Here is a 27,014-nt window from a genome sequence, read left to right as displayed (position 1 = left end):
AGTACCTTAAACTCCGGGGAAAGCATTCCCTGAGTACCTTAAACTCCGGGGAAAGCAGTAGCTGAGTACCTTAAACTCCAGGGAAAGCAGTACCTGAGTACCTTAAACTCCGGGGAAAGCATTCCCTGAGTACCTTAAAATCTGGGGAAAGCAGTACCTGAGTACCTTAAACTCCGGGGAAAGCAGTACCTGAGTACCTTAAACTCCAGGGAAAGCAGTACCTGAGTACCTTAAACTCCGGGGAAAGCAGTACCTGAGTACCTTAAACTCCGGGGAAAGCAGTACCTGAGTACCTTAAACTCCGGGGAAAGCAGTACCTGAGTATCTTAAACTCTGGGGAAAGCAGTACCTGAGTACCTTAAACTCCGGGAAAAGCAGTACCTGAGTACCTTAAACTCCGGGGAAAGCAGTACCTGAGTACCTTAAACTCCGGGGAAAGCAGTACCTCAGTACCTTAAACTCCGGGGAAAGCATTCCCTGAGTACCTTAAACTCCGGGGAAAACAGTACCTGAGTACCTTAAACTCCAGGGAAAGCAGTACCTGAGTACCTTAAACTCCAGGGAAAGCAGTACCTGAGTACCTTAAACTCCGGGGGAAGCAGTACCTGAGTACCTTAAACTCCAGGGAAAGCAGTACCTGAGTACCTTAAACTCCGGGGAAAGCAGTACCTGAGTACCTTAAACTCCGGGGAAAGCAGTACCTGAGTACCTTAAACTCCGGGGAAAGCAGTACCTCAGTACCTTAAACTCCGGGGAAAGCAGTACCTCAGTACCTTAAACTCCGGGGAAAGCAGTACCTGAGTACCTTAAACTCCGGGGAAAGCAGTACCTGAGTACCTTAAACTCCGGGGAAAGCAGTACCTGAGTACCTTAAACTCCAGGGAAAGCAGTACCTGAGTACCTTAAACTCCGGGGAAAACAGTACCTGAGTACCTTAAACTCCAGGGAAAGCAGTACCTGAGTACCTTAAACTCTGGGGAAAGCAGTACCTCAGTACCTTAAACTCCGGGGGAAGCAGTACCTGAGTACCTTAAACTCCAGGGAAAGCAGTACCTGAGTACCTTAAACTCCGGGGAAAGCAGTACCTGAGTACCTTAAACTCCGGGGAAAGCAGTGCCTGAGTACCTTAAACTCCGGGGAAAGCAGTACCTGAGTACCTTAAACTCCGGGGAAAGCAGTACCTGAGTACCTTAAACTCCGGGGAAAGCAGTACCTGAGTACCTTAAACTCCGGGGAAAGCAGTACCTGAGTACCTTAAACTCCGGGGAAAGCAGTACCTGAGTACCTTAAACTCCGGGGAAAACAGTACCTGAGTACCTTAAACTCCAGGGAAAGCAGTACCTGAGTACCTTAAACTCTGGGGAAAGCAGTACCTCAGTACCTTAAACTCCGGGGGAAGCAGTACCTGAGTACCTTAAACTCCAGGGAAAGCAGTACCTGAGTACCTTAAACTCCGGGGAAAGCAGTACCTGAGTACCTTAAACTCCGGGGAAAGCAGTGCCTGAGTACCTTAAACTCCGGGGAAAGCAGTACCTGAGTACCTTAAACTCCGGGGAAAGCAGTACCTGAGTACCTTAAACTCCGGGGAAAGCAGTACCTGAGTACCTTAAACTCCGGGGAAAGCAGTACCTGGGTACCTTAAACTCCGGGGAAAGCAGTACCTCAGTACCTTAAACTCGGGGGAAAGCATTCCCTGAGTACCTTAAACTCCGGGGAAAGCAGTACCTGGGTACCTTAAACTCCGGGGAAAGCAGTAGCTGAGTACCTTAAACTCCGGGGAAAGAATTCCCTGAGTACCTTAAACTCCGGGGAAAGCAGTACCTGAGTACCTTAAACTCCGGAGAAAACAGTACCTGAGTACCTTAAACTCCGGAGAAAACAGTACCTGAGTACCTTAAACTCCAGGGAAAGCATTCCCTGAGTACCTTAAATTCCGGGGAAAGCATTCCCTGAGTACCTTAAACTCCGGGGAAAGCAGTACCTGAGTACCTTAAACTCCGGGGAAAGCAGTACCTGAGTACCTTAAACTCCGGAGAAAACAGTACCTGAGTACCTTAAACTCCAGGGAAAGCAGTCCCCGCACCAATTTCCGTAGCACCTTTGATAACCTCAGGCCACTCCAAAGTTCTTTACCGAACTGAGTGCTTTTCTCTTTCCAAAGTGGAGTCACCGTTGAGATGTAGGTAACACGGCATCCATTTCGTGCACAGCAAAACTCCACAATGAACTACCTGGTAATGACTACTTCATCAGTTTTCGTAATGAGGATTGAGGAATAAATATTGGCCCCATGTCCACTGGGGACAATGCCCCTTCTCTTCGGTTTGGGGGGGGTGAGCCGCAGGATCTTTTACGCCTCATCCAAAGGACATCAGTGCGTCAGTACCAGTGCTGGGAGTGTCAATCTGGATTACGTGCTGAAGTCTCTGGAGTGGAACTTCAGCCCACAACCCCTCACCTCCAGAGGTGAGGTGACACACATACCTTGAGACGTGTGTGGCTGTCACGGCCGGCGTTAGCCTATTCGCCAACCCAGCTTCCCTCCCCTGATGCTGTGGCACCCGCTGGGGTACGGATTCCACAGGCACTGACCAGTCTCACTGCCAGTGACTTTTCAGCCAGGAAGGGCGAATGCTTGATTCAAGATTCACCCTATCCCCACCTAATGTCCATAGCTGCGCTTCCCAGCGTTCAGGGTGCACCTACACCACAGGGACTGCAGCGGTTCAAGAAGGCAGCTCACCATCACCTTCTCAAGGGGCAACTAGGGATGGGCAATAAATGCTGGCCCAGCCAGCGAAGCCCACATCCTGTGAATGAATAAAAAAAAGGTGTCACTGGGTATTGATCAGGAGCAGCAGCCCTTACTTGGTTTATTTTATTATTCTCCCAAGAGTGATAGAGCTACTGTCCTTCAGATGAGACATTAAACCAAGGCCCCACCTGCCCTGCTGGTGGGCATAAAAAGCCCCAAGGCCACTACTTCAAAGAGGAGCAGTGGGGAGTTCTCCCTGGTGTCCTGGGCCCAATATATACCCCTCCAGCAACATCACCAGCACAGATAACCTGGTCACTGTGGCATCGCCATTTGTGGGAGCTTGCTGTGTGTAAATTGGCTGCTGTGTTTCCTACATTACAACAGGGACCGCACTCCGAAAGTACCTAATTGGGTGTAAAGCGTGATGGGACACGGCGAGGTGGTGAACGAGATGCCAAAAAGCCAGTCTCTGCTTCTTGAACGCAGAATCCAGTGGCAGGAAAAGAATTTGTTTAAGGCCGGGATCCAGGGTAGACCTGTAATGACAAAATGGCCTGACCGGCGTGGGTCTCTGCTCACGGACAGCTTCCATCCTGTGATCGTTGCAGACTTTGACTATAAATCATGCTACTAATTAAAACTTTCCTGCTGTTGATGCTGAATCTAAATTATTATTATTCTGGCTGAGGATAATTGAACAGTGCCGAGTACTGCATGAGTGGGCGAGAGGATTGGAGGCCTGAGTATGCTCATTGATATTCAGAGTGGTAATCAGTTAAGGGTTTGTTTATATGTTTCCCTTTTGTTATAACTATCACTAGAGCAAATGTAATCGGGAAACTAATGGGGCTAAAGGCCGATAAGTCACCTGAACCTGATGGGTTGCATCCTAGGATTTTAAAGGAAGTAGCTACACAAATAGTGGATGCGCTGGTAGTAATCTTCCAAGGATCCTTAGATTCTGGAGAAGTCCCAGAGGGTTGGAGTACAGCCAGTGTAACACCCTTATTCAAAAAGGGAGGCAGACAAAAATCAGCTAACTGTAGGCCAGTTAGCTTAACATCTGTCATTGGGAAAATGTTAGAGTCTATTATAAAGGATGTAATAACAGAGCATTTAGAAATACATAATCTAATCAATCAGAGTCAGCATGGCTTCATGAAGGGGAAATCATGCCTGACAAATTTATTAGAATTCTTTGAGGAGGTAACAAGCAGGATAGATAAAGGGGAACCAGTAGATGTAATATATTTGGATTTCCAAAAGGTGTTCGATAAGGTACCACATGTAAGGCTACTTAATCAGATAAGAGCCCATGGTGTTGGGGTAGTATATTAGCATGGATAGAGGATTGGATAACTAATAGAAGACAGAGAGTTGGGATAAGAGGGGCATTTTCAGGATGGCAACCTGTAACTAGTGGAGTGCCACAGGGATCAGTGCTGGGACCACAATTATTTACAATATATATTAATGACTTGGATGAGGGATGTGAATGTACTATCACCAAGTTTGTAAATGACAAAAATAGGTGGGAAGGCAAGTGGTGAGGGTGACACAAGGAGTCTACGGAAGGATATAGACAGGTTAAGTGAGTGGGCAAAAACTTGGCAGATGGAACATAAAGTAGGAAAATGTGAGGTTATGCACTTTGGCAAGAATAGAGGTGCTGAATATTATTTAAATGGAGAAAGACTGCAGAAAGCTGCAGCACAGAGGGACTTGGGAGTCCTTGTGCATGAATCACAAAAAGCTAACGTAGAAGTTCAACAGGTAATAGGGAGGTAAATGGAATGTTGGCCTTTATTTCAAAGGGAATGGAGTATAACAATAGGGAAGTCTTGCTAAAACTATACAAGGCACTAGTTAGACCACACCTAGAATACTGTGAACAGTTTTGGTCGCCTTATCTAAGGAAAGATATACTGGCATTGGAGGCAGTCCAGAGAAGGTTCACTCGATTGATCCTGGGTATGGAGGGATTTTCTCATGAAGAGAGGTTGAGTAGGTTGGGCCTGTACTCATTGGAGTTTAGAAGAATGAGAGGCATCTTTATTGAAACATATAAGATTCTTAGGGGGCTTAACAGGATAGATGCTGAGAGGTTGTTTCCCCTTGTGGGAGAGTCTAGGACCAGAGGGCATAATCTCAGAGTAAGGGGTCATCCATTTAAAACAGAGATGAGGAATTTCTTTCTCAGAGGGCAGTGAATCTGTGGAATTCTTTATCACAGAGGGCTGTAGAGGCTGGGTTGAGATAGACAGATATTTAATCAGTAAAGGAATCAAGGGTTATGGGGAAAAGGCAGGAAAGTGGAGTTGAGGATTATCAGATCAGCCATGATCTCATTGAGTGGCGGAGCAGACTCGATGGGCCAAATGGCCCCCTTCTGTTCCTATATCTTATGGTCTAAAAAATGCCATCTTCTCAAAAGTCAATGTCCTGAAGTCGCTTCTATCTAAATATGAGGCAGCCACTAATAAATCCAGGAAGGAATTCAGGAGTAATTCTTTTACCTGGAGAATGATGAGAATGTGGAACTCACTACCACATGAAGTGCTTCAAGAATAGTGTGCATCTATATATTGCCCTTAATACATTAACACACCCCAAGGAGCATCATAGGTGCATTATAAAACAAAATCTGACACCGAGCCACAAAGAGATGTTAGGATAGGTGACAAAGACTTGGTCAATGAAGTAAATTTTAAGGAGCATCTAAAAGGAGGAGAGAGAGGCGGAGAGGTTTAGGGAGGGAATTCCAGAGCTTAGGTCCCAGGCAGCTGAAGGCATGGCCGCCGATGATGGAGCAATGGAAATTGGGGGATGCTCAAGAGGTCAGAATTATGGGAGTGCAGAGATCTTGGAGGGTCTTAGGGGCTGGGGGAAGTTACACAGGGAGAGTGTAGTTGCTGGAGGAGGTTACAGAGATAGGGAGGGCTGGAGGAGGTTCCAGAGATAGGGAGGGGTGTAGGGGCTGGAGGAGGTTACAGAGATAGGGAGGGGTGTAGGGGCTGGAGGAGGTTACAGAGATAGGGAGGGGTTTAGGGGATGGAGGAGGTTACAGAGATAGGGAGGGGTGTAGGGGCTGGAGGAGGTTGCAGAGATAGGGAGGGGTGTAGGGGCTGGAGGAGGTTGCAGAGATAGGGAGGGGTGTAGGGGCTGGAGGAGGTTACAGAGATAGGGAGGGGTGTAGGAGCTGGAGGAGGTTACAGAGATAGGGAGGGGTGTGGGGGTTGAAGGAGATTGCAGCGATAGGTAAGAGTGAGGCTGTCAGAGGGATTTGATAATGATTAAAAAGTTAAAATCAAGGTATTGCTGTCAATGTAGGTCAGTGAACACAGGATGGTGAGTAGAACTTGTTCCAAGTTAGGACATGGGGCAGCTAGGCTTACGGAGTGAGAACTGTGGGATGGTGAGTTATTAAAGGGAAGACAGCAATTTTCAAACCCCATCGAATGTATACCTGGAGAAAAATTTCAGGGCTGTTGGGGAGGAGGAGGTACTTGGAGAAGTGAAGGCACTAGAGAGGGTGCAGAAAAGATTCATGAGAATGGCTGCAGTGATGAAGACCTTCAGTTACATGGATAGATTGGAGAATTTGGGGCTGTTTTCCTTGAAGAAGAGAAGCCTGAAAGAAGATTTGATAGAGCTATTCAGGATCATGAGAAGTCTGGTCAGAGTAGATAGGGAGAAACTGTTCCCATGGGTGGAAGGATCAAGAACAAGAGAGCACAGATTTAAAGTAATTGGTAAAAGAAACAACAGTGATATGAGGAAAAACTTGTTCACGCAGCGAGTGGTTAAGCTCTGGAATGCGCTGCCTGAGAGCACGATGGAGGCAGATTCAATTGCAGCTTTCAAAAGGGAACTGGACTGTTTCTTTCCAGAAAACAATGCGCAGGGTTACGGGGAGAAGGTGGGGAAATGGTCCTGGGTGAGTTGCTCAATCAGAGAGCCAGCGCAGACACGATGGGTCAAATGGTCGCCTCCTGCGCTGTAACAGTGGTTTGACGCGGTGGCGAATTGGACAGCCCTTTCCGAGAGCTGGTGCGGACACGACGGCCCGACTGCCCTCCTCGTGAGCGAGCCCCACGTTCCGACGGAGTGTTTGTGGAGCAAATTAGCCTTTCACCTTGCTCCGTCTTGTCGAGGCCAACGTGCTAAGCAAATAAAAATTGATGCATGGTTATCCAGCCAGGCTTATGAGGACTCTGTCATGCTGAACTAAATAAATGCTGGCCTTGCCAGCGACGCCCACATCCCCGTGAGTGAATAATTTTATTTTCAAAATCCATCAATTTCAGCAGTCCCCACAGCAGGTGGACAGGCAATGAAAGCCCCCCCGCTATATCAGTGCAGAGAGTGGATCGGTTTTCCAGCGTCTCATGTTAAAAATTCACAGCCAGACATGACGGAGCTGGCTAATGTAGATTAGCAATTTATATTTCAATTTAATTAATTGTCAAATGATTCCCAGGAGAGGCATTGCTGACAAGGGAGATTAGATAAATTGAGGCTTTCTTCATCAAAGCAGTAAGGGTTAAGACTAGACTTAATTGTGAGGTTTTGGTAAGACGAGCCACGTGAACACTTTTTTTTCCAACAGTCAGTAAGAGGACACAGATTTAAAATGGCCATGCCAGCAATGAAGGGAGATGTCAGCTGTACAGGACACGCCAGCAGAAATGTCTTTCTGGCTGTCGGAGATTCGACCGCACCCTGGTGGAAGCAGAATTTATAACGCTCTGAAAGGGCAGCGGATAAATATTCAACCAGTAAAAAGGTTTTAACCAGGTTTAACGGCAGGAGAGTTGGGGCTCGTTCGGCGAGCTGTGTAAATATGGGGCAGCTCTCTGCACACATCAGGGCCCCCGAGATGGCCATTGGATAATGGCAAGACTATTTGTTCTGATGGTTTGTTGAGGGATGTTGGCTACGTTTTAATTTTTTTTTCATTCACTTAGGGCCCCAGTGGGCATCGCTGGCAAGGCCAGCGTTTATTGCCCGCCCCTAATTGCCCCTTGAGAAGTGGTGGGTGAGTTGCCTTCTTGAACCACTGCAGTCCACCTGGTGGAAGTACACCCAGGGTACTGTTAGGGAGGGAGTTTCAGGATTTTGACCCAGTGACAGGAAAGCAATGGTGATATATTTCCAAGTCAGGATGGTGAGTGGATTGGAGGGGAACTTCCTGGTGGGAGTGTTCGCATGCATCTGCTGCCTTTGCCCTTTTATATGGTAGAAGACGTGGGTTTGGAAGGTGCTGTCTGAGGAGTTGTGGTGAATTCCTGCAGTGCATCTTGTAGATGGTACACACACTGCTGCTACTGTGCATTGGTGGTGGAGGGAGTGGATGTTTGTGGATGGAGTGCCAATAAAGTGGGCTGCTTTGTCCTGGATGGTGTTGAGCTTCTTGAGTGTTGTGGGAGCTGCACTCATCCAGGCAAGTGGGGAGTATTCCATCACACTCCTGACTTGTGCTTTGTGGATGATAGACAGACTTTGGGGAGTCAGGAGGTGAGTCACTGGTTGCACGATTCCCAGCCTCTGACCTGCTCTTGTAGCCACAGTATTGAAATGGCTGGTCCAGTTCAGTTTCTGGTCCATACCCATTTGCAGCAAAACCTGGACAATATTCAGGCTTGGGCTGACAAGCGGCAAGTAACAATCGCACCACACAAGTGTCAGGCAATGATCACCTCCAACAAGAGAGAATCTAATCATCGCACCTTGACATTCAATGGCATTACCATCATTGAATTCCCCCACCATCAACATCCTGGGGGTTACCATTAACCAGAAACTGAACTGAACCAGCCATATAAATACTGCGGCTACAAGAGCAGGTCAGAGGCTGGGAATCGTGTGATGAGTATCTCACCACTTGACTCCCCAAAGCCTGTCCACCATCTACAAGGCACAAGTCAGGAGTGTGATGGAATACTCTCCACTTGCCTGGATGAATGCAGCTCCCACAACACTCAAGAAGCTCGACACCATCCAGGACAAAGCAGCCCTGCTTGATGGGCACCACATCCACAAACATTCACTCCCTCCACCACCGACGCACAGTAGCAGCAGTGTGTGCACCATCTACAAGATGCATTGCAGGAATTCACCAAGGGTCCTTAGACAGCACCTTCCAAACCCACGACCTCTACCATCTAGAAGGACAAGGACAGCAGACACATGGGGAACACCCACCACCTGGAAGTTCCCCTCCAAGTCACTCACCATCCTGACTTGGAAATATATCGGCCGTCCCTTCACTGCCGCTGGGTCAAAATCCTGGAACTCCCTCCCTAACAGCACAGTAGGTGTACCTACAGCACAGGGACTGCAGCGGCTCAAGGAGGCAGCTCACCCACCACCTTCTCAAGGGGCAATTAGGGATGGGCAATAAATGCTGGGCCAGCCAGCGTAGCCCACATCCTGTGAATGAATAAAGAAAACTTGAAACGAAGTTGTGATTTGAGGATGGCATAAATAGCTATCTCAGTGAATCTCTTTTTTTTCTTTCTTCCCCCACCCCCTCCTTGCTTCAGTCCAACGTTGCAGCTTCAAATGCCAAGCTCGCCTTGTTTTATGATTGGTTATTCTTCAACCCAGAAAAGGACAGCATCATGAACATAGGTGAGGAACCGTGTGCACTCTCTTTCTTCACTTCTCTCCTGAAGGGCATTTCCATAGGCATTTACCCTCTGCTATCCAGTTCTAGCACCATTCCTCATCTGTAGAGTCAAAACAGAGAAAATTACAAGACTGTTTGATCATGAAGATCATCACAGTTGAGTCTGATCCTGATTTCCATGTAGAAATGTGTGTGAATAGGCTGGAAGGTTTTATAGAGCTGTTCTTTATTTCCTGAGCCAGAGCTGACACATGTCCCAATACACAGTTAGGTCCCCTCTACACTGTCCCCATCAAACACTCCCAGGACAGGTACAGCACGGGGTTAGATACAGAGTAAAGCTCCCTCAACACTGTCCCCATCAAACACTCCCAGGACAGGTACAGCACGGGGTTAGATACAGAGTAAATCTCCCTCTACACTGTCCCCATCAAACACTCCCAGGACAGGTACAGCACGGGGTTAGATACAGAGTAAAGCTCCCTCTACACTGTCCCCATCAAACACTCCCAGGACAGGTACAGCACGGGGTTAGATACAGAGTAAATCTTCCTCTACACTGTCCCCATCAAACACTCCCAGGACAGGTACAGCATGGGATTAGATACAGAGTAAAGCTCCCTCTACACTGTCCCCATCAAACACTCCCAGGACAGGTACAGCACGGGGTTAGATACAGAGTAAAGCTTCCTCTACACCGTCCCCATCAAACACTCCCAGGGCAGGGATAAGAACATTTTGTTTGAACCACTGAGTTTGATGATTTGATGTTCACCTTTCTTCTCATTTCAGAGCCAGCTATTCTTGTAATGCATCATTCCATGAAGCCTCATCCAGCAATTACTGCCACTCTGCTAGACTTCATCTGTCGGGTGAGTGCTGCCCACACTTGCCATTAACCAGTGCTGCCAACATTAAAACTCTCAGGTGTGGGATTTTTTGGATCGGTTTGTCTCCCGAAGTAACTGCCTCCTGTTTAAAAGCAGAAACATAATGATAAGTGGTAAACGTGTACCTATCACACAGGCCAGTGGGGTCGGCCAGGCTGCATTAATGTCTCCATTCTCTTTGCCCCCCCTTCTCTCTTTGTTCTTCTCTTTCCTGCGACCGTGCCTTTGTGCGCTCCTTTAGCCTCCGCTCTTTTCTGATCTCTTCCTCCTCCCTGCCCTTGCCACTGCTCCGCTGCTGTACTGTAGATGCTACAATCCTGTGTCGGATTCTCCGGCACTAACGCCTCTCTTGTTCCATCCTGCAGATTATTCCCCACTTTTACCCACCGTTGGAGTCCCATGTGAGGCAGGGCGTATTCAATTCACTCAATCACATCGTGGAAAAGCGAGTCCTGGCGTAAGTACACCCCATCTTCAAGAGAGAGCGTTCAACAGAAAGCTGTGGTGCCCGTGGCTGCAAGTGTGTCTGGGAAACGGTTTGTGCACACGTGTCGATGTATGTGACTGAGCCTTTACATTGGTGCTGCCGCTCCCTTTTCTAAATGCTGCTGCAGTATTGATTATGTTGGGGATTGTATGTGACATGACCTGGGCCGACACATCCTGTGAATTTTTACCACCCAGCAATTTTCCAAATGACACAAATTTTCCGTGAGCTAATCATCGTAAACGCAAGGGATGCATTTCCGGAGGTGCAGTCATTTGAGGAGCAGAATGAAGGGAGAGACGGACTGGGAGTGGGGGAAGAGAGAGCGAGACTGACACGGGGTCGGGGGTTAGAGAGAGAGGGAGAGAGACTGGTGGGGTGGGGAGAGAGACTGACGCGGGGGGGCGGGGGAGAGAGTGACGGGGGGGCGGGGAGAGAGAGTGACGGGGGGGGCGGGGAGAGAGTGACGGCGGGGCTGGGAGAGAGACTGACGCGGGGCAGGGAGAGAGACTGGTGGGGTGGGGAGAGAGAGTGATGCGGGGGGCGGGGGGGGGAGAGTGACGCGGGGGGTGGGGAGAGAGAGTGACGTGGGGGGCGGGGGGGAGAGAGTGACGGGGGGGCGGGGAGAGAGAGTGACGGGGGGAGGGAGAGAGAGTGACGGGGGGCGGGGGGAGAGAGTGACGCGGGGGGCGGGGGGAGAGAGTGACGGGGGGGAGGGAGAGAGAGTGATGGGGGGGAGGGAGAGAGAGTGACGGGGGGCGGGGAGAGAGAGTGACGGGGGGGAGGGAGAGAGAGTGACGGGGGGGCGGGGAGAGAGAGTGACGGGGGGAGGGAGAGAGAGTGACGGGGGGGCGGGGAGAGAGAGTGACGGGGGGGCGGGGAGAGAGAGTGACGGGGGGGGAGGGAGAGAGAGTGACGCGGGGGGCGGGAGAGAGAGTGACGGGGGGAGGGAGAGAGAGTGACGGGGGGGCGGGGAGAGAGAGTGACGTGGGGAGGGAGAGAGAGTGACGGGGGGGCGGGGAGAGAGAGTGACGTGGGGAGGGAGAGAGAGTGACGGGGGGGAGGGAGAGAGAGTGACGGGGGGCGGGGAGAGAGAGTGACGGGGGGCGGGGAGAGAGAGTGACGGGGGGGAGGGAGAGAGAGTGACGGGGGGAGGGAGAGAGAGTGACGGGGGAGGGAGAGAGAGTGACGGGGGGAGGGGAGAGAGAGTGACGGGGGGAGGGAGAGAGAGTGACGGGGGGCGGGGAGAGAGAGTGACGGGGGGAGGGAGAGAGAGTGACGGGGGGAGGGGAGAGAGAGTGACGGGGGGGCGGGGAGAGAGAGTGACGGGGGGGAGGGAGAGAGAGTGACGGGGGGGAGGGAGAGAGAGTGACGGGGGGAGGGAGAGAGAGTGACGGGGGGGAGGGAGAGAGAGTGACGGGGGGGAGGGAGAGAGAGTGACGGGGGGGAGGGAGAGAGAGTGACGGGGGGGAGGGAGAGAGTGAGAGACGGGGGGGAGGGAGAGAGAGAGACGGGGGTAGGGAGGGAGAGAGAGAGAGAGACGGTAGGGAGGGTGAGAGAGAGGCGGGGGGAGGGAGAGAGAGACGCGGGGGGAGGGAGAGAGAGTGACGGGGGGAGGGGAGAGAGAGTGACGGGGGGAGGGAGAGAGAGTGACGGGGGGGGGAGAGAGAGTGACGAGAGGGACGTGGGGGCGGGAGAGAGAGTGACGGGGGGCGGGAGAGAGAGAGACGGGGGGAGGGAGAGAGAGTGACGGGGGGCGGGGAGGAGAGAGTGACGCGGGGCCGGGGAGAGAGAGTGACGGGGGGGGCGGGGAGAGAGAGTGACGGGGGGCGGGAGAGAGAGTGACGGGGGGGCGGGGAGAGAGAGTGACGCGGGGGCGGGGAGAGAGAGTGACGGGGGGAGGAGAGAGAGTGACGCGGGGGGCGGGGAGGAGAGGAGTGGACGGGGGGGCGGGGAGAGAGAGTGACGGGGGGCGGGGAGAGAGAGTGACGGGGGGCGGGGGGAGGAGAGTGACGGGGGGTGCGGGGAGAGAGAGTGACGGGGGGAGGGAGAGAGAGGTGACGGGGGGGCGGGGAGATGAGAGTGACGGGGGGAGGGGAGAGAGAGTGACGGGGGGGAGGGAGAGAGAGTGACGGGGGGAGGGGAGAGAGAGTGACGGGGGGGAGGGAGAGAGAGAGACGGGGGGGAGGGAGAGAGAGACGGGGGAGGGAGAGAGAGAGACGGGGGGGAGGGAGAAGAGAGTGACGGGGGGAGGGAGAGAGAGTGACGGGGGGAGGGAGAGAGAGTGACGGGGGGGCGGGAGAGAGAGTGACGGGGGGAGGGAGAGAGAGAGTGACGGGGGCGGGGAGAGAGAGTGACGGGGGGGAGGGAAGAGAGAGTGACGGGGGAGGGAGAGAGAGTGACGGGGGGGAGGGAGAGAGAGTGACGGGGGGAGGGAGAGAGAGTGACGGGGGGAGGGAGAGAGAGTGACGGGGGGCGGGGAGAGAGAGTGACGGGGGGCGGGGAGAGAGAGTGACGGGGGGCGGGGAGAGAGAGTGACGGGGGGCGGGAGAGAGAGTGACGGGGGGAGGGAGAGAGAGTGACGGGGGGCGGGGAGAGAGAGTGACGGGGGGCGGGGAGAGAGAGTGACGGGGGCGGGGAGAGAGAGTGACGGGGGGGAGGGAGAGAGAGTGACGGGGGGCGGGGAGAGAGAGTGACGGGGGGGCGGGGAGAGAGAGTGACGGGGGGAGGGAGAGAGAGTGACGGGGGGCGGGGAGAGAGAGTGACGGGGGGGAAGGAGAGAGAGTGACGGGACGGAGAGAGAGAGACGGGGGGAGGGAGGGGGAGAGACGGGGGGAGGGAGAGAGAGTGAGACTAGGGGAGGGAGAGAGAGGGACGGGGGGAGGGAGAGAGAGAGACGGGGGGAGGGAGGGAGAGTGACGGGGGGGAGGGAGAGTGACGGGGGGCGGGGGAGAGAGAGTGACGGGGGGGGAGGGAGAGAGAGTGACGGGGGGCGGGGAGAGAGAGTGACGGGGGGAGGGAGAGAGAGTGACGGGGGGCGGGGGAGAGAGAGTGACGGGGGGAGGGAGAGAGAGTGACGGGGGGCGGGGAGAGAGAGTGACGGGGGGGAGGGAGAGTGAGTGACGGGGGGAGGGAGAGAGAGTGACGGGGGGCGGGGGGAGAGAGTGACGCGGGGGGCGGGGAGAGAGAGTGACGGGGGGCGGGGGAGAGAGAGTGACGGGGGGAGGGAGAGAGAGTGACGGGGGGCGGGGAGAGAGAGTGACGGGGGGGAGGGAGAGAGAGTGACGGGGGGCGGGGAGAGAGAGTGACGGGGGAAGGGAGAGAGAGTGACGGTGGGAGGGAGAGAGAGTGACGGGGGGGAGGGAGAGAGAGTGACGGGGGGGAGGGAGAGAGAGTGACGGGGGGGAGGGAGAGAGAGTGACGGGGGGAGGGAGAGAGAGTGACGGGGGGAGGGAGAGAGAGTGACGGGGGGCGGGGAGAGAGAGTGACGGGGGGAGGGAGAGAGAGTGACGGGGGGGAGGGGAGAGAGAGTGACGGGGGGCGGGGAGAGAGAGTGACGGGGGGCGGGGAGAGAGAGTGACGGGGGGGAGGGAGAGAGAGTGACGGGGGGAGGGAGAGAGAGTGACGGGGGGAGGGAGAGAGAGTGACGGGGGGCGGGGAGAGAGAGTGACGGGGGGAGGGAGAGAGAGTGACGGGGGGCGGGGAGAGAGAGTGACGGGGGGCGGGGAGAGAGAGTGACGGGGGGAGGGAGAGAGAGTGACGGTGGGGAGGGAGAGAGAGTGACGGGGGGAGGGAGAGAGAGTGACGGGGGGCGGGGAGAGAGAGTGACGCGGGGGGCGGGGAGAGAGAGTGACGGGGGGGAGGGAGAGAGAGTGACGGGGGGCGGGGAGAGAGAGTGACGGGGGGAGGGAGAGAGAGTGACGGGGGGGCGGGGAGAGAGAGTGACGGGGGGGAGGGAGAGAGAGTGACGGGGGGGAGGGAGAGAGAGAGACGCGGGGCGAGGGAGCGAGAGAGAGATGCGGGGGGTAGGGAGAGAGAGTGACAGGGGGCGGGGAGAGAGAGTGACGGGGGGCGGGGAGAGAGAGTGACGGGGGGGAAGGAGAGAGAGTGACGGGGGGAGGGAGAGAGAGTGACGGTGGGGAGGGAGAGAGAGTGACGGGGGGAGGGAGAGAGAGTGACGGGGGGCGGGGAGAGAGAGTGAGGGGGGGGAGGGAGAGAGAGTGACGGGGGAAGGAGAGAGAGTGACGGGGGGAGGGAGAGAGAGTGACGGGGGGCGGGGAGAGAGAGTGACGGGGGGGAGGGAGAGAGAGTGACGGGGGGAGGGAGAGAGAGTGACGGGGGGAGGGAGAGAGAGTGACGGGGGGAGGGAGAGAGAGTGACGGGGGGCGGGGAGAGAGAGTGACGGGGGGAGGGAGAGAGAGTGACGGGGGGCGGGGAGAGAGAGTGACGTGGGGAGGGAGAGAGAGTGACGGGGGGCGGGGAGAGAGAGTGACGGGGGGAGGGAGAGAGAGTGACGGGGGGGAGGGAGAGAGAGTGACGGGGGGCGGGGAGAGAGAGTGACGGGGGGGAGGGAGAGAGAGTGACGGGGGGCGGGGAGAGAGAGTGACGGGGGGCGGGGAGAGAGAGTGACGGGGGGAGGGAGAGAGAGTGACGGGGGGCGGGGAGAGAGAGTGACGCGGGGAGGGAGAGAGAGTGACGGGGGGAGGGAGAGAGAGTGACGGGGGGGAGGGAGAGAGAGTGACGGGGGGGAGGGAGAGAGAGTGACGGGGGGCGGGGAGAGAGAGTGACGGGGGGCGGGGAGAGAGAGTGACGGGGGCGGGGAGAGAGAGTGACGGGGGGCGGGGAGAGAGAGTGACGGGGGGAGGGAGAGAGAGTGACGGGGGGCGGGGAGAGAGAGTGACGGGGGGGAGGGAGAGAGAGTGACGCGGGGGGCGGGGAGAGAGAGTGACGGGGGGCGGGGAGAGAGAGTGACGGGGGGGAGGGAGAGAGAGTGACGGGGGGAGGGAGAGAGAGTGACGGGGGGCGGGGAGAGAGAGTGACGGGGGGCGGGGAGAGAGAGTGACGGGGGGGAGGGAGAGAGAGTGACGGGGGGCGGGGAGAGAGAGTGAGGGGGGGGAGGGAGAGAGAGTGACGGGGGAAGGAGAGAGAGTGACGGGGGGAGGGAGAGAGAGTGACGGGGGGCGGGGAGAGAGAGTGACGGGGGGAGGGAGAGAGAGTGACGGGGGGAGGGAGAGAGAGTGACGGGGGGCGGGGAGAGAGAGTGACGGGGGGAGGGAGAGAGAGTGACGGGGGGAGGGAGAGAGAGTGACGGGGGGAGGGAGAGAGAGTGACGGGGGGAGGGAGAGAGAGTGACGGGGGGCGGGGAGAGAGAGTGACGGGGGGCGGGGAGAGAGAGTGACGGGGGGCGGGGAGAGAGAGTGACGGGGGGAGGGAGAGAGAGTGACGGGGGGGAGGGAGAGAGAGTGACGGGGGGAGGGAGAGAGAGTGACGGGGGGAGGGAGAGAGAGTGACGGGGGGGAGGGAGAGAGAGTGACGGGGGGAGGGAGAGAGAGTGACGGGGGGCGGGGAGAGAAAGTGACGGGGGGAGGGAGAGAGAGTGACGGGGGGCGGGGAGAGAGAGTGACGGGGGGCGGGGAGAGAGAGTGACGGGGGGCGGGGAGAGAGAGTGACGGGGGCGGGGAGAGAGAGTGACGGGGGGCGGGGAGAGAGAGTGACGGGGGGAGGGAGAGAGAGTGACGGGGGGCGGGGAGAGAGAGTGACGGGGGGAGGGAGAGAGAGTGACGCGGGGGGCGGGGAGAGAGAGTGACGGGGGGCGGGGAGAGAGAGTGACGGGGGGCGGGGAGAGAGAGTGACGGGGGGAGGGAGAGAGAGTGATGGGGGGGAGGGAGAGAGAGTGACGGGGGGAGGGAGAGAGAGTGACGGGGGGAGGAGAGAGAGTGACGGGGGGAGGGAGAGAGAGTGACGGGGTCGGGGAGAGAGAGTGACGGGGGGCGGGGAGAGAGAGTGACGGGGGGCGGGGGGAGAGAGTGACGGGGGGGAGGGAGAGAGAGTGACGGGGGGGAGGGAGAGAGAGTGACGGGGGGAGGGAGAGAGAGTGACGGGGGGAGGGAGAGAGAGTGACGGGGGCGGGGAGAGAGAGTGACGGGGGGCGGGGAGAGAGAGTGACGGGGGGAGGGAGAGAGAGTGACGGGGGGGAGGGAGAGAGAGTGACGGGGGGGAGGGAGAGAGAGTGACGGGGGGCGGGGAGAGAGAGTGACGGGGGGGAGGGAGAGAGAGTGACGGGGGGCGGGGAGAGAGAGTGACGGGGGGGAGGGAGAGAGAGTGACGGGGGGAGGGAGAGAGAGTGACGGGGGGCGGGGAGAGAGAGTGACGGGGGGGAGGGAGAGAGAGTGACGGGGGGAGGGAGAGAGAGTGACGGGGGAGGGAGAGAGAGTGACGGGGGGAGGGAGAGAGAGTGACGGGGGGCGGGGAGAGAGAGTGACGGGGGGAGGGAGAGAGAGTGACGGGGGGCGGGGAGAGAGAGTGACGGGGGGGAGGGAGAGAGAGTGACGGGGGGAGGGAGAGAGAGTGACGGGGGGAGGGAGAGAGAGTGACGGGGGACGGGGAGAGAGAGTGACGGGGGGAGGGAGAGAGAGTGACGGGGGGAGGGAGAGAGAGTGACGGGGGGCAGGGAGAGAGAGTGACGGGGGGAGGGAGAGAGAGTGACGGGGGGGCGGGGAGAGAGAGTGACGGGGGGCGGGGAGAGAGAGTGACGGGGGGCGGGGAGAGAGAGTGACGGGGGGCGGGGAGAGAGAGTGACGGGGGGGAGGGAGAGAGAGTGACGGGGGGGAGGGAGAGAGAGTGACGGGGGGCGGGGAGAGAGAGTGACGGGGGGCGGGGAGAGAGAGTGACGGGGGGCGGGGAGAGAGAGTGACGGGGGGCGGGGAGAGAGAGTGACGGGGGGGAGGGAGAGAGAGTGACGGGGGGCGGGGAGAGAGAGTGACGGGGGGCGGGGAGAGAGAGTGACGGGGGGCGGGGAGAGAGAGTGACGGGGGGGAGGGAGAGAGAGTGACGGGGGGCAGGGAGAGAGAGTGACGGGGGGGAGGGAGAGAGAGTGACGGGGGGCGGGGAGAGAGAGTGACGGGGGGCGGGGAGAGAGAGTGACGGGGGGCGGGGAGAGAGAGTGACGGGGGGAGGGAGAGAGAGTGACGGGGGGCGGGGAGAGAGAGTGACGGGGGGAGGTAGAGAGAGTGACGGGGGGAGGGAGAGAGAGTGATGGGGGGGAGGGAGAGAGACTGATGGAGCGAGGAAAGGGAGGGAGAGGCTGGGAAGCCGACAGGGAGAGAGCGAGAAACTGGAAGATGATATCCAAGAGCTTTCCTCAGAGAAGTTATGACACAGCAGTTGGTAAAGGCTGAGTTATTTAAATCCCAGGGGGACTTGAACAACTGTCATAACCTATAGTTTCAATTGACATGTTTGAGATGCTGCTCTGAATTCAGGAATAAGACCACCGAGCCTCAAAAGTTTTTTATATAAAATTAGATTAAACATTTATTAATTTAACAACAAATTAAACACATACACATGTCTACAAATTACTAACATAATAACCTATAAACAAATCGCCAGATTAATCACTCCCAGGTAAATCTTCATTAAGGCAGCAGGAACCCATAGACTTTAAACAGACACCAGGCAAAGCACATTTGACCTTACGAATTCAAAATGAGTTCCCTTGCAATTTGGTTCCTTTGCAAACACAGTTGTCGGCTTACAGGCTGGTTAGGTCTTAAATGCCTCTGACCTACACACACACACTCCTTTCTGTTTATACCGAGTTTCCCCTTTGAATGTGAATTTTTCATGGTATCCTAGGTTTTTAACATCACATCTTCTAACAATAACATTTTCACCCCACTAATTTTATTAGTAATATAAACACATTGCTTGGCGGCTCCCAGCTAGGTACAGGATTTTACTCCCACTCTTGAATGCTTTATTCAATAAATGCAAATTGCACTTTACCTTTTAACTTCCTTATGTTTATCTAATTAGCATTTCAAAACTGCTGCACAGCAAAGCATCCAGACTAGCTGGCTTTAATCCAATTAAGCCACACATAGAGACAGACCCTGCTACAATTCCAATTAAAAAAATAATTTCCAATAACATTATAGACTTATCTGTAAATGCCACTGATTTACTGCAGTTTTGAAACTAGGTTTTGCCATGATAAACGAGTTGCATGAACAGTGTGAAATGTTTCCAGCAAGCCAGTACTTTAAGGCTGTGAGATCCTCAGATTGTTCACAGTCACTCCTCAGGCACTGAAGCAGTCCATGTCCAAATGCAACAAGACCCGGATAACACTCAGGCTTGGGCTGATAAGTGGAAAGTAACTTTTGCACCACACAAGTGCCAGGCAATGACCATCTCCAACAAGAGAGAATCTAACCATTGCCCCTAGACGTTCAATGGCATTACCATTGCTGAATCTCCCATTATCAACATCCTGGGGGTTACTGTCAACCAGAAACAGAACTGGACCAGCCATATAAATACTGTGGCTACAAGGAAGGTCAAAGGCTGGGAATTCTGTGGAGAGTAGCTCACCTCCTGACCCCCCAAAGCCTGTCTGCTATCTACAAGGCACGAGTCAGGAGTGTGATGGAATACTCCCCACTTGCCTGGATGAGTGCAGCTCCCACAACATTCAAGAAGCTCAACCCCTACCAGGACAAAGTAGCCCGCTTGATTGGCACCACATCCACTCCCTCCACTACCAATGCACAGTGGCAGCAGGGTGTACCATATATAAGGTGCACTGTAGCACCTCACCAAAGCTCCTTTGACAGTATCTTCCAAAACTGCCACCTCTAACATCTAGAAGGACAAGGGCAGCAGATGCAAGGAAACATTACTGTCTGCAAGTTCCCCTCCAAGCCACACATTATCCTGACTTGGAACCACACTGCCATTTCTGCACTGTTGCTGGGTCAAAATCCTAGAACTTCCTTCTCTACAGCACTGAGAAGTGCAGAGACGTCAGAGGGAGATTACAGGCATAGTAATAAAGAAATGGGGTGAAGCAATGGGGGCATTTGAAAGATTGTCTCCCATTTCGGCAGCACTTCAATATAGATCTCCAGGCATAGGGTGATGTGAGAGTAGGGAATTCAGGAGAAACGTCTTTATCTAGAGAGCGGGGAGACTGGAACTTGCTAACACAGGGGCTGGTCGAGGTGAATAGGAGAGATTCATTTCAGGGGGAAGTTGGATAAACACACGAGGGAGAAACAAATAGAAGGAGATAGTGATGGAGAGGGGGAGTGGGAGGAGGATGGCGTGGAGCATGAATGCTAGCATTGACCAGTTGGACCGAATGGCCTGTTTCTGTGCTGGAAATACTGGTTAAAGTCGACTCTTTACATACAGCCCCGAGTCTAGCTGGGCAAAAGTAAAAAGTGTTGAAAATACTCAGCACCTGTGGTGACAGAGTTAACGTTTCAGGCCAGATGACCACTTGTCATTTACAGGAAGCCAACTGCAAGTAAATATCGTCTTGGATATGTTCAGCAGGAGACCTGATTCGCAAACAGAGCTTTCCAACAACGTGCAGGGAAAATGATCATCCTGTTTGGGAAAAGCTGGGAATGAAGGGAGGGAATTGGAGAAATACCAGAAGGGAAGAAATTTTCCGGGATAGAGTGGCGAGCGGGATTAATGGGATAGCTCTACTGAAGAGCTGGCACAGGTGCGATGGGCCGAATAACCCCTTTCAGTGCTGTGTTAATTAATGATTCGACTGGATCTTGCTGTGCGTTCTTTGACTTAACGAGTAAGCTCTGAAAATGGGAACAGGAGTAGGTTATTTAGAAGCCCCATCCCCCTGCCAGCCTGTTCCATTATTTGACACCATTGTGGCTGACCTGTGACTTAGCTCCACTCACCAGCCTTTGCCCCATACCCGTAACACAAACAACCGCTAAAATCTGTCAATCTCCGTTTTAACGTTCGCAGTTGAGCGAGAGCAGCAGCAGTTGTTGTTGTGGAAGAGTGTTCCAAACTCCTGCCAGTCTCTCTGTGAGGAAGGATTACCAGTGCAATGTTGGCCCTGGCAGTCTGTGAAAGAGCAAAGAAAGGTTAACATTAATGGCAGCTTCTGATGAAGGGACCTCAGTGAAACATTAAACACAACCCTATCTGACCTTTGGTCGCTCTGACTGGCCGCTTGGCTGTGTCATTTTGTTTTTTGAAACAACCTCATGATGACCTCTCTCTCGCTCTCTGTCTCTCTCTGTCTCGGCTCTCAGGCCCTTGGCACCTCTGTTCGATAACCCGAAACTGGACAAAGAGCTGCGCGCAATGATACGGGAGAAGTTTCCGGAATTCTGTAGTTCACCCTCGCCGCCAGTGGAAGGTAATTGACCTCGTTTCAGAGATGAGAAAAAAATCTTTGTTAATCTAGGGATCCTCCTCAAGCATGGCACATCGCAAAGTGCTTTCCTGTAATGAAGTAATAAGCAAGTCGGACATCGTTAAAACTCAGCAGCCAGTTGGCACACAGCAAGCTCCCACAAACAGTACTGAGATAATGACCCAGGTTATCCATTTTAGTGACACTAGCTGAAGGATAAATATTGGCACCAGGGAGAACTGACCAGTTCTTCTTCAAAACGGAGGATGTGGGACCTGAGAGACAGAGCGGCGCTCCTTCAGTACTGACCCCCCTGACAGTGCGGCGCTCCTTCGGTACTGACCCCCCTGACAGTGCGGCGCTCCTTCGATACTGACCCCCCTGACAGTGCGCTGCTCCCTCTGTACTGACTCCCCTGACAGTGCGGCGCTCCCTCAGTACTGACCCCCCGACAGTGTGCCACTCCCTCAGTACTGACCCCCTGACAGTGCGGCGCTCCTTCGGTACTGACCCCCCGACAGTGTGCCACTCTCTCAGTACCGACCCCCCGACAGTGCGGCACTCCTTCGGTACTGACCCTCCGACAGTGCGGCGCTCCCTCAGTACTGACCCCCCTGACAGTGCGGCACTCCTTCGGTACTGACCCCCCGACAGTGCAGTGCTCCCTCAGTACTGACCCCCCGACAGTGCGGCGCTCCCTCAGTACTGACCCCCCGACAGTGCAGTGGTCCCTCAGTACTGACCCCCCGACAATGTGCCACTCCTTCGGTACTGACCCCCCAACAGTGAGGTGCTCCCTCGGTACTGACCCTCTGACAGTGAGGCGCTCCCCCGGTACTGACCTTCCGACAGTGAGGCGCTCCCTAGGTACTGACCCCCCAACAGTGAGGCGCTCCCTCGGTACTGACCCTCCGACAGTGCGGCACTCCATTGGTACTGACCCCCCGACAGTGCGGTGCTCCCTTGGTACTGACCCCGCGACAGTGCGGCACTCCCTCGGTACTGACTCCCCGACAGTGCGCCGCTGCCTCAGTACTGACCCTCTGACGCTGTGGCATTCCCTTGGTGGCACTCTGGGAGTGTGAGCCTAGGATTTGACGCTCAGTTCCGGAACGAGATTTGAACCGTTGACCTTCTGAGTCAACGGTGAGAGAGCCACCCACTGCACCATGACTGAAATGGGTGACGTTGTGTTGCTTGAATTCAGACAGGCAGGTGATGGGAACAAGGTGAGAGTGCAAACCCTGAGGGAATTGGCTGCCACATTCCCTACTTTATGGCAAACATTCCGTTGGCTGCTAAGCACTTTGGGATGTCCTGAGGTCTTGTAAGATGCTATAGAAATGCAAATGTCTCTTTCTAATGACAGTGCGTTTCAGGAGGAGGAAGACCATTTGCGAGCAATGGGAAATGCTCTACCTCTCCCTGCAGCTATGCGTGTGATTTAATTGTGGGTTTCATGTGTTATCACAGGTTTCACAATGTTGAGCACTGCTGTTATGCGGTGCTTTATTGCGGCCATGGGTACCCTAGCAGATTTATCAGCATCCAGATACAGCCTTTTCTGTTGCTGTCATGTTTGACTGCCAAGACCTTGTCTTCCTCTGCGTCGTTTGACATTTCGCTTTGAAATGTTTATTTCTCCTCCTCCCCTCTGGTTCCATCGCTTTTGAGCCCATCGCTAAGCTCTCTTGCGAAGTCCGAGCAGGAATGCAAGCTGGTGTTCTTGTGCTGTTTTCAATCATGAGCGTTTCTTCCTGGACGGGAACTGAGGAGACAAAAGAATCAAATGAATGACCTTTTTGGAGCTGGACATCAAGGTTACTTACTGGCCCCTGACATTTGGGGAGCTAAACTGTGGCCCCAGTGAGAAGGTCCCACGCCTGTTTTCCTGCCTTTCCTGCCCTCTCCTGTAGGCACCTCATTCTGTTGAGCCGATTCTTGGTTAACCTCCCTCCCTCCTCTGCTTCACTACATCAAGCTTTGATTAAAAGACTCGCTTTCCAATAGAGCCTTTCTCAACCTCAGGATGTCCCGAAGAACTCCTACGGCCAATGAGCACTTCTTTCAAAGCGTCATCGCTGTTGCAGGGAACCGCAGCAGCAGCCGGTGCGTGCACAGCAAGCTCCCGCAACCAGCAATGTGACAATGAGCTGTTTCAGTGTTGGTTGAGGGATAAATCCCGGCCCAGTTTGCAGGGAAGCACTCCCCCACTCTCCTGAGAAATAGTAGCCATGGGATCTTTTACATTCACCTGAAGGGGGGCAGACGAGGCCTCAGTTTAATGCCTCAGAAGGGAGACAGTGTGTCCGACAGTGCGCTCCTGCGGTAATGGCCTGGATTTTTGTGCTCAAGTCTCTGGAGTGTGGTGTGAGCCCCTGTCCTAGGGGCTCTGACGTGGGAGAGCCAATGCACAACAGCTGACATGAGCAAGCAAGAGAGAAACCTGATGGAGTACACAGCTAATTACCTGAGGACCAAAGGAATAGCTGAGTTGAAGTAAAATGGGAGAGGTTAATGTGCAGCAGAAATGCCAGGGTCGACCTGTTGGGCTGAATGGTCTTTTTCTGAGCTGTGCAATTCTATGTAGACTTTAATCATATACAGCACATGTGATTAATATATCGAGGCCACAGATTAGCTCTGGGTTTCACTCTTCAACTATCCCTGGATAATCGTCCTTCATACACCTCAGTTTGCCTGCTGCAGAGACACATTTCGCAGATGAGGCTACATCATCTATTCCATTTCTGATCTTTTCAAGAAGAGGTCATTGGCAGACAATCAGAAAATGCTGGGAAGACTCAGCAGGTCAGGCGATGCCTTCTGATGAAAGGCCATTGACCTGTAAGCTTAACTGCTCCTCCTTCCGCAGACCCTGCCCGACCTGCTGAGTATTTCCATCATAGACACTATTTTGCTTTTCTATTGTATCTTATTTACATAAGCAGCCACTCAATGCCATGGTTGTTGCCTCTGTTTATCGCACTAGTCACTGAAGTCATGCATTAATCATCACTTATGGTTGACGCTGTCCCCGTCACTTGTTTCCTTGTCCTGGTGCCCCGCTGCTTTCCTATTTGTCCCACAGAACCTGTTGCGCTTTGACCGATTATAGTTGAAGAAACTCTGAATCTTCTGTAACCAGATTCCGGATGAGCTGACAAGACACTGGCAGGGGACATAGCCCGAATAAGTTTGTCAATTTAGCTCCAGTGTGGCTCCCAATACAAATTACATTTGGGAAACGCTCAGGCTGAGGCCCCTCCCGCGGAACTGCCCTTAACCTCCTGAGCTCTGAAAGGTCACAGGGCGGCTGACCAGTTGGCTCGGGGGCTGAACGAAATTTACTCCGCAGCTAATATCGAGTACTCGGCTCTCGTACTGATGGTGTGTTGTTCCCTTCTGGCTATGAGTGATTTTCAGAAAAATTTTATCTCAAATTTTTAATATAAAAAAAATTAACTTCCTTTCTTGCTAGTTAAAATTGAAGAATCTGTTGCCATTGATATGGATAATCATGTAACTGACAAAGAGCGGGAAGAGAATTGTTATGACAATGCGGACGCTGCCTTTAGCGATGATGAGGAAGAGCTGAACAATAAAGGTGAGCGAGACGGGATCCTCTGGGTGCCTTAACTTGGCTTGAAGGAGGGGTGAGTTTGGGGGACCCTCTAGCCCATGTGTTGTACGGTTACAGTGTTACCCTCATGAAGCTTGGATAATGAGTTTATAAGAAATAGGAGCAGGAGTAGCTGTTTAACCCCTTGACTCGACTCCACTATTGACTAAGATCATGGCTATTATCTTACCTCACCATTTCCCCATGTTCCTAGTTTCCCTTAGTGTCCCAACTTCTATCAGCCTCAGCCTTGACTATCCTCAATGACTGATCATCCACAGCACTTTTGGGATAAAGAATTCAAAACCCTCCGAGTGAGATAAAAAATTCTCCTCATCTCAGCCCTAACTGGCCGATCCCCAAATGCTGAGACTCTATTCTCCTAGTTTAGAACTCCCCAGCCAGGGGAAACACTCTCCCAACGCCCAAGGTATAGGAGCAGTAGCAGAGTGGTAACGTTACTGGATGAGTAACGCCGAGGCTTGGATTAATTCTCGGGAGACATGAGGTCAAATCCCACCACAGCAGCTGGGCTGAATTTAGATTGAATTAATGAAATCAAAATGGAATAAAAAGCAAAATGATGACCATGAAAGTATGGATTGCCACAAAGACCCATTGGGCCATTAATGTCCTTTAAGAATAGAAAATGGCCGGCCTTTCCCGATCTGTGATTTCAGAACTATCAGACAGCAATGTGGTTGAAAGCCACTCGGTTGTATTGGACTACCATGGAAAAGCCTAACAAAAGTAAAACCAGACAGATAAGGCCGGCATCGACCCAGGCACCCGGAAACACCAAAGGCACACTCTGACCAGTCGATCCTGCACAGTCCTCTTCACGAGCCGCTAGACACTTGTGTCAAAATTGGAAGAGCCATCCCACAGACTAGTCAAGTGACCGCCTGACATAGTCATACTCACCGCATCACATTTTACAGGCCAAGAACCCTCCATTGCTGCCCATAGAAAAGTTACAGCACAGAAGGAGGCCGTTTGGCCCATCTTATCCATGCCAGCCCGAGGACACCCTTTCCGATCCCACCTTCCTGCACCCGGCCCATAGCCCTGCAGCTTACAGCACTTCAGGTGCAGATCCAGGTACTTTTGGGCATATCCTGTCCCACTCACAGGGCAGACCCACCAAAGGTGGCGTGGAACAGTGGTATATGTTCGGGAGGAGGTGGGATCAGACTGGGTCATTGATCAGGTTTCGATTGGGTTGGGGGATGGGGTTTGATTTAGACTGGTTCTTTAAGATCTCTTCTTCCTTTTTATAGGAAAAAAACGTGAATTTCGATTTCATCCCATAAAGGAAGCCATAGTTGAGGAGCCTGTTGACATCACACCCTACTTGGACCAATTGGACGAGGCGCTGAAGGAAAAAGTGTTACTTATTCAGAAAGGAAGGTATGGAGATAAAAGGAGCTAGTGTTCCATTTCTTCATTTTTAAGAAATAATATATGAATAATTCTGTAGTGTTTGAGGTGGATAGGCTGAATTGTCAGGTTCCTCTTAGTTCAGTTCTTCCTTTCCTCTCGCTGTTTGTGTTGAAGTTGTGATTTTTTTTTTAAACATGTTCAGTCCTTCATACCCCACCTGCCGCTCATCCAGTCGTGGAGACGCTGCTATTGCCCTCGGCTTTGGGAGGGTTAAAACCGGGCGCTGTTCCTGCTTCCGGTGGCTGACAACCCAGCGGCCTGTGCTGGGACGCGTGCCCAGGAGGACTCTGTTCGACTGGGCCCTGGGGCCCCGCTCCCAATCAAATGGCCTGCTGCTGTTCGCTGGTCCTGCTCCAGCGCTCAGAGAATGGTTACCCTTGAGGCTGCCGGCGCTCAGCGAGATTGGCATTTTCAGGGGAGGGGAAGGGGAGGGTTACAAAGAAATAGCGCCTTTCCCATCCTCAGGGCATCTCAACAGTACTTTACAGCCAGTAAAGCACATTTTTATTTTTTTGAAGTGTAGCCCCGGTTGCAGGAAACAAAGTCATGGACTGCATCCTGTTCCGTGTTTGTCTCGTTACTTTTAAGGATAGACATCGCCTAGAACAACTGCAGAATCAGATCTTCGTTTTTTTTTTTAACGAGCTCATGTTACCCAATCTGAATTTAGCAGTCGGTCACATTGTGCAGCACAGCTCCAGTATAATGATAAGATTCCTTGACAGTTCTCTATAAGAGCTCGGGTACAGCAACTCTCGGTTGCAATGTGACTACAGCAGACAAT

General features: G+C 53.8%; 1 protein-coding gene across 4 annotated transcripts in view; it reads left to right on the top strand.

The window, feature by feature from the left end:
• The window catches only part of ints3 (integrator complex subunit 3), a 274,531-nt gene that overhangs the window by 168,154 nt on the left and 79,363 nt on the right, over positions 1-27,014 (top strand). For all 4 annotated transcript variants that reach the window (XM_041179822.1, XM_041179821.1, XM_041179823.1 and 1 more), the window contains 6 exons: positions 9,304-9,391; positions 10,182-10,261; positions 10,645-10,736; positions 21,062-21,168; positions 24,647-24,772; positions 26,068-26,197. In XM_041179822.1, the coding sequence (XP_041035756.1) occupies positions 9,304-9,391; positions 10,182-10,261; positions 10,645-10,736; positions 21,062-21,168; positions 24,647-24,772; positions 26,068-26,197 (623 nt within the window). The remainder of the gene's footprint in view (positions 1-9,303; positions 9,392-10,181; positions 10,262-10,644; positions 10,737-21,061; positions 21,169-24,646; positions 24,773-26,067; positions 26,198-27,014) is intronic.

The sequence above is a fragment of the Carcharodon carcharias genome, chromosome 36 (assembly GCF_017639515.1).
Source record: "Carcharodon carcharias isolate sCarCar2 chromosome 36, sCarCar2.pri, whole genome shotgun sequence".
Lineage (NCBI taxonomy): Eukaryota > Metazoa > Chordata > Chondrichthyes > Lamniformes > Lamnidae > Carcharodon > Carcharodon carcharias.
The sequence above is the reverse complement of the archived record's forward strand: the minus strand, read 5'-3'. Positions and strand labels throughout refer to the sequence as shown.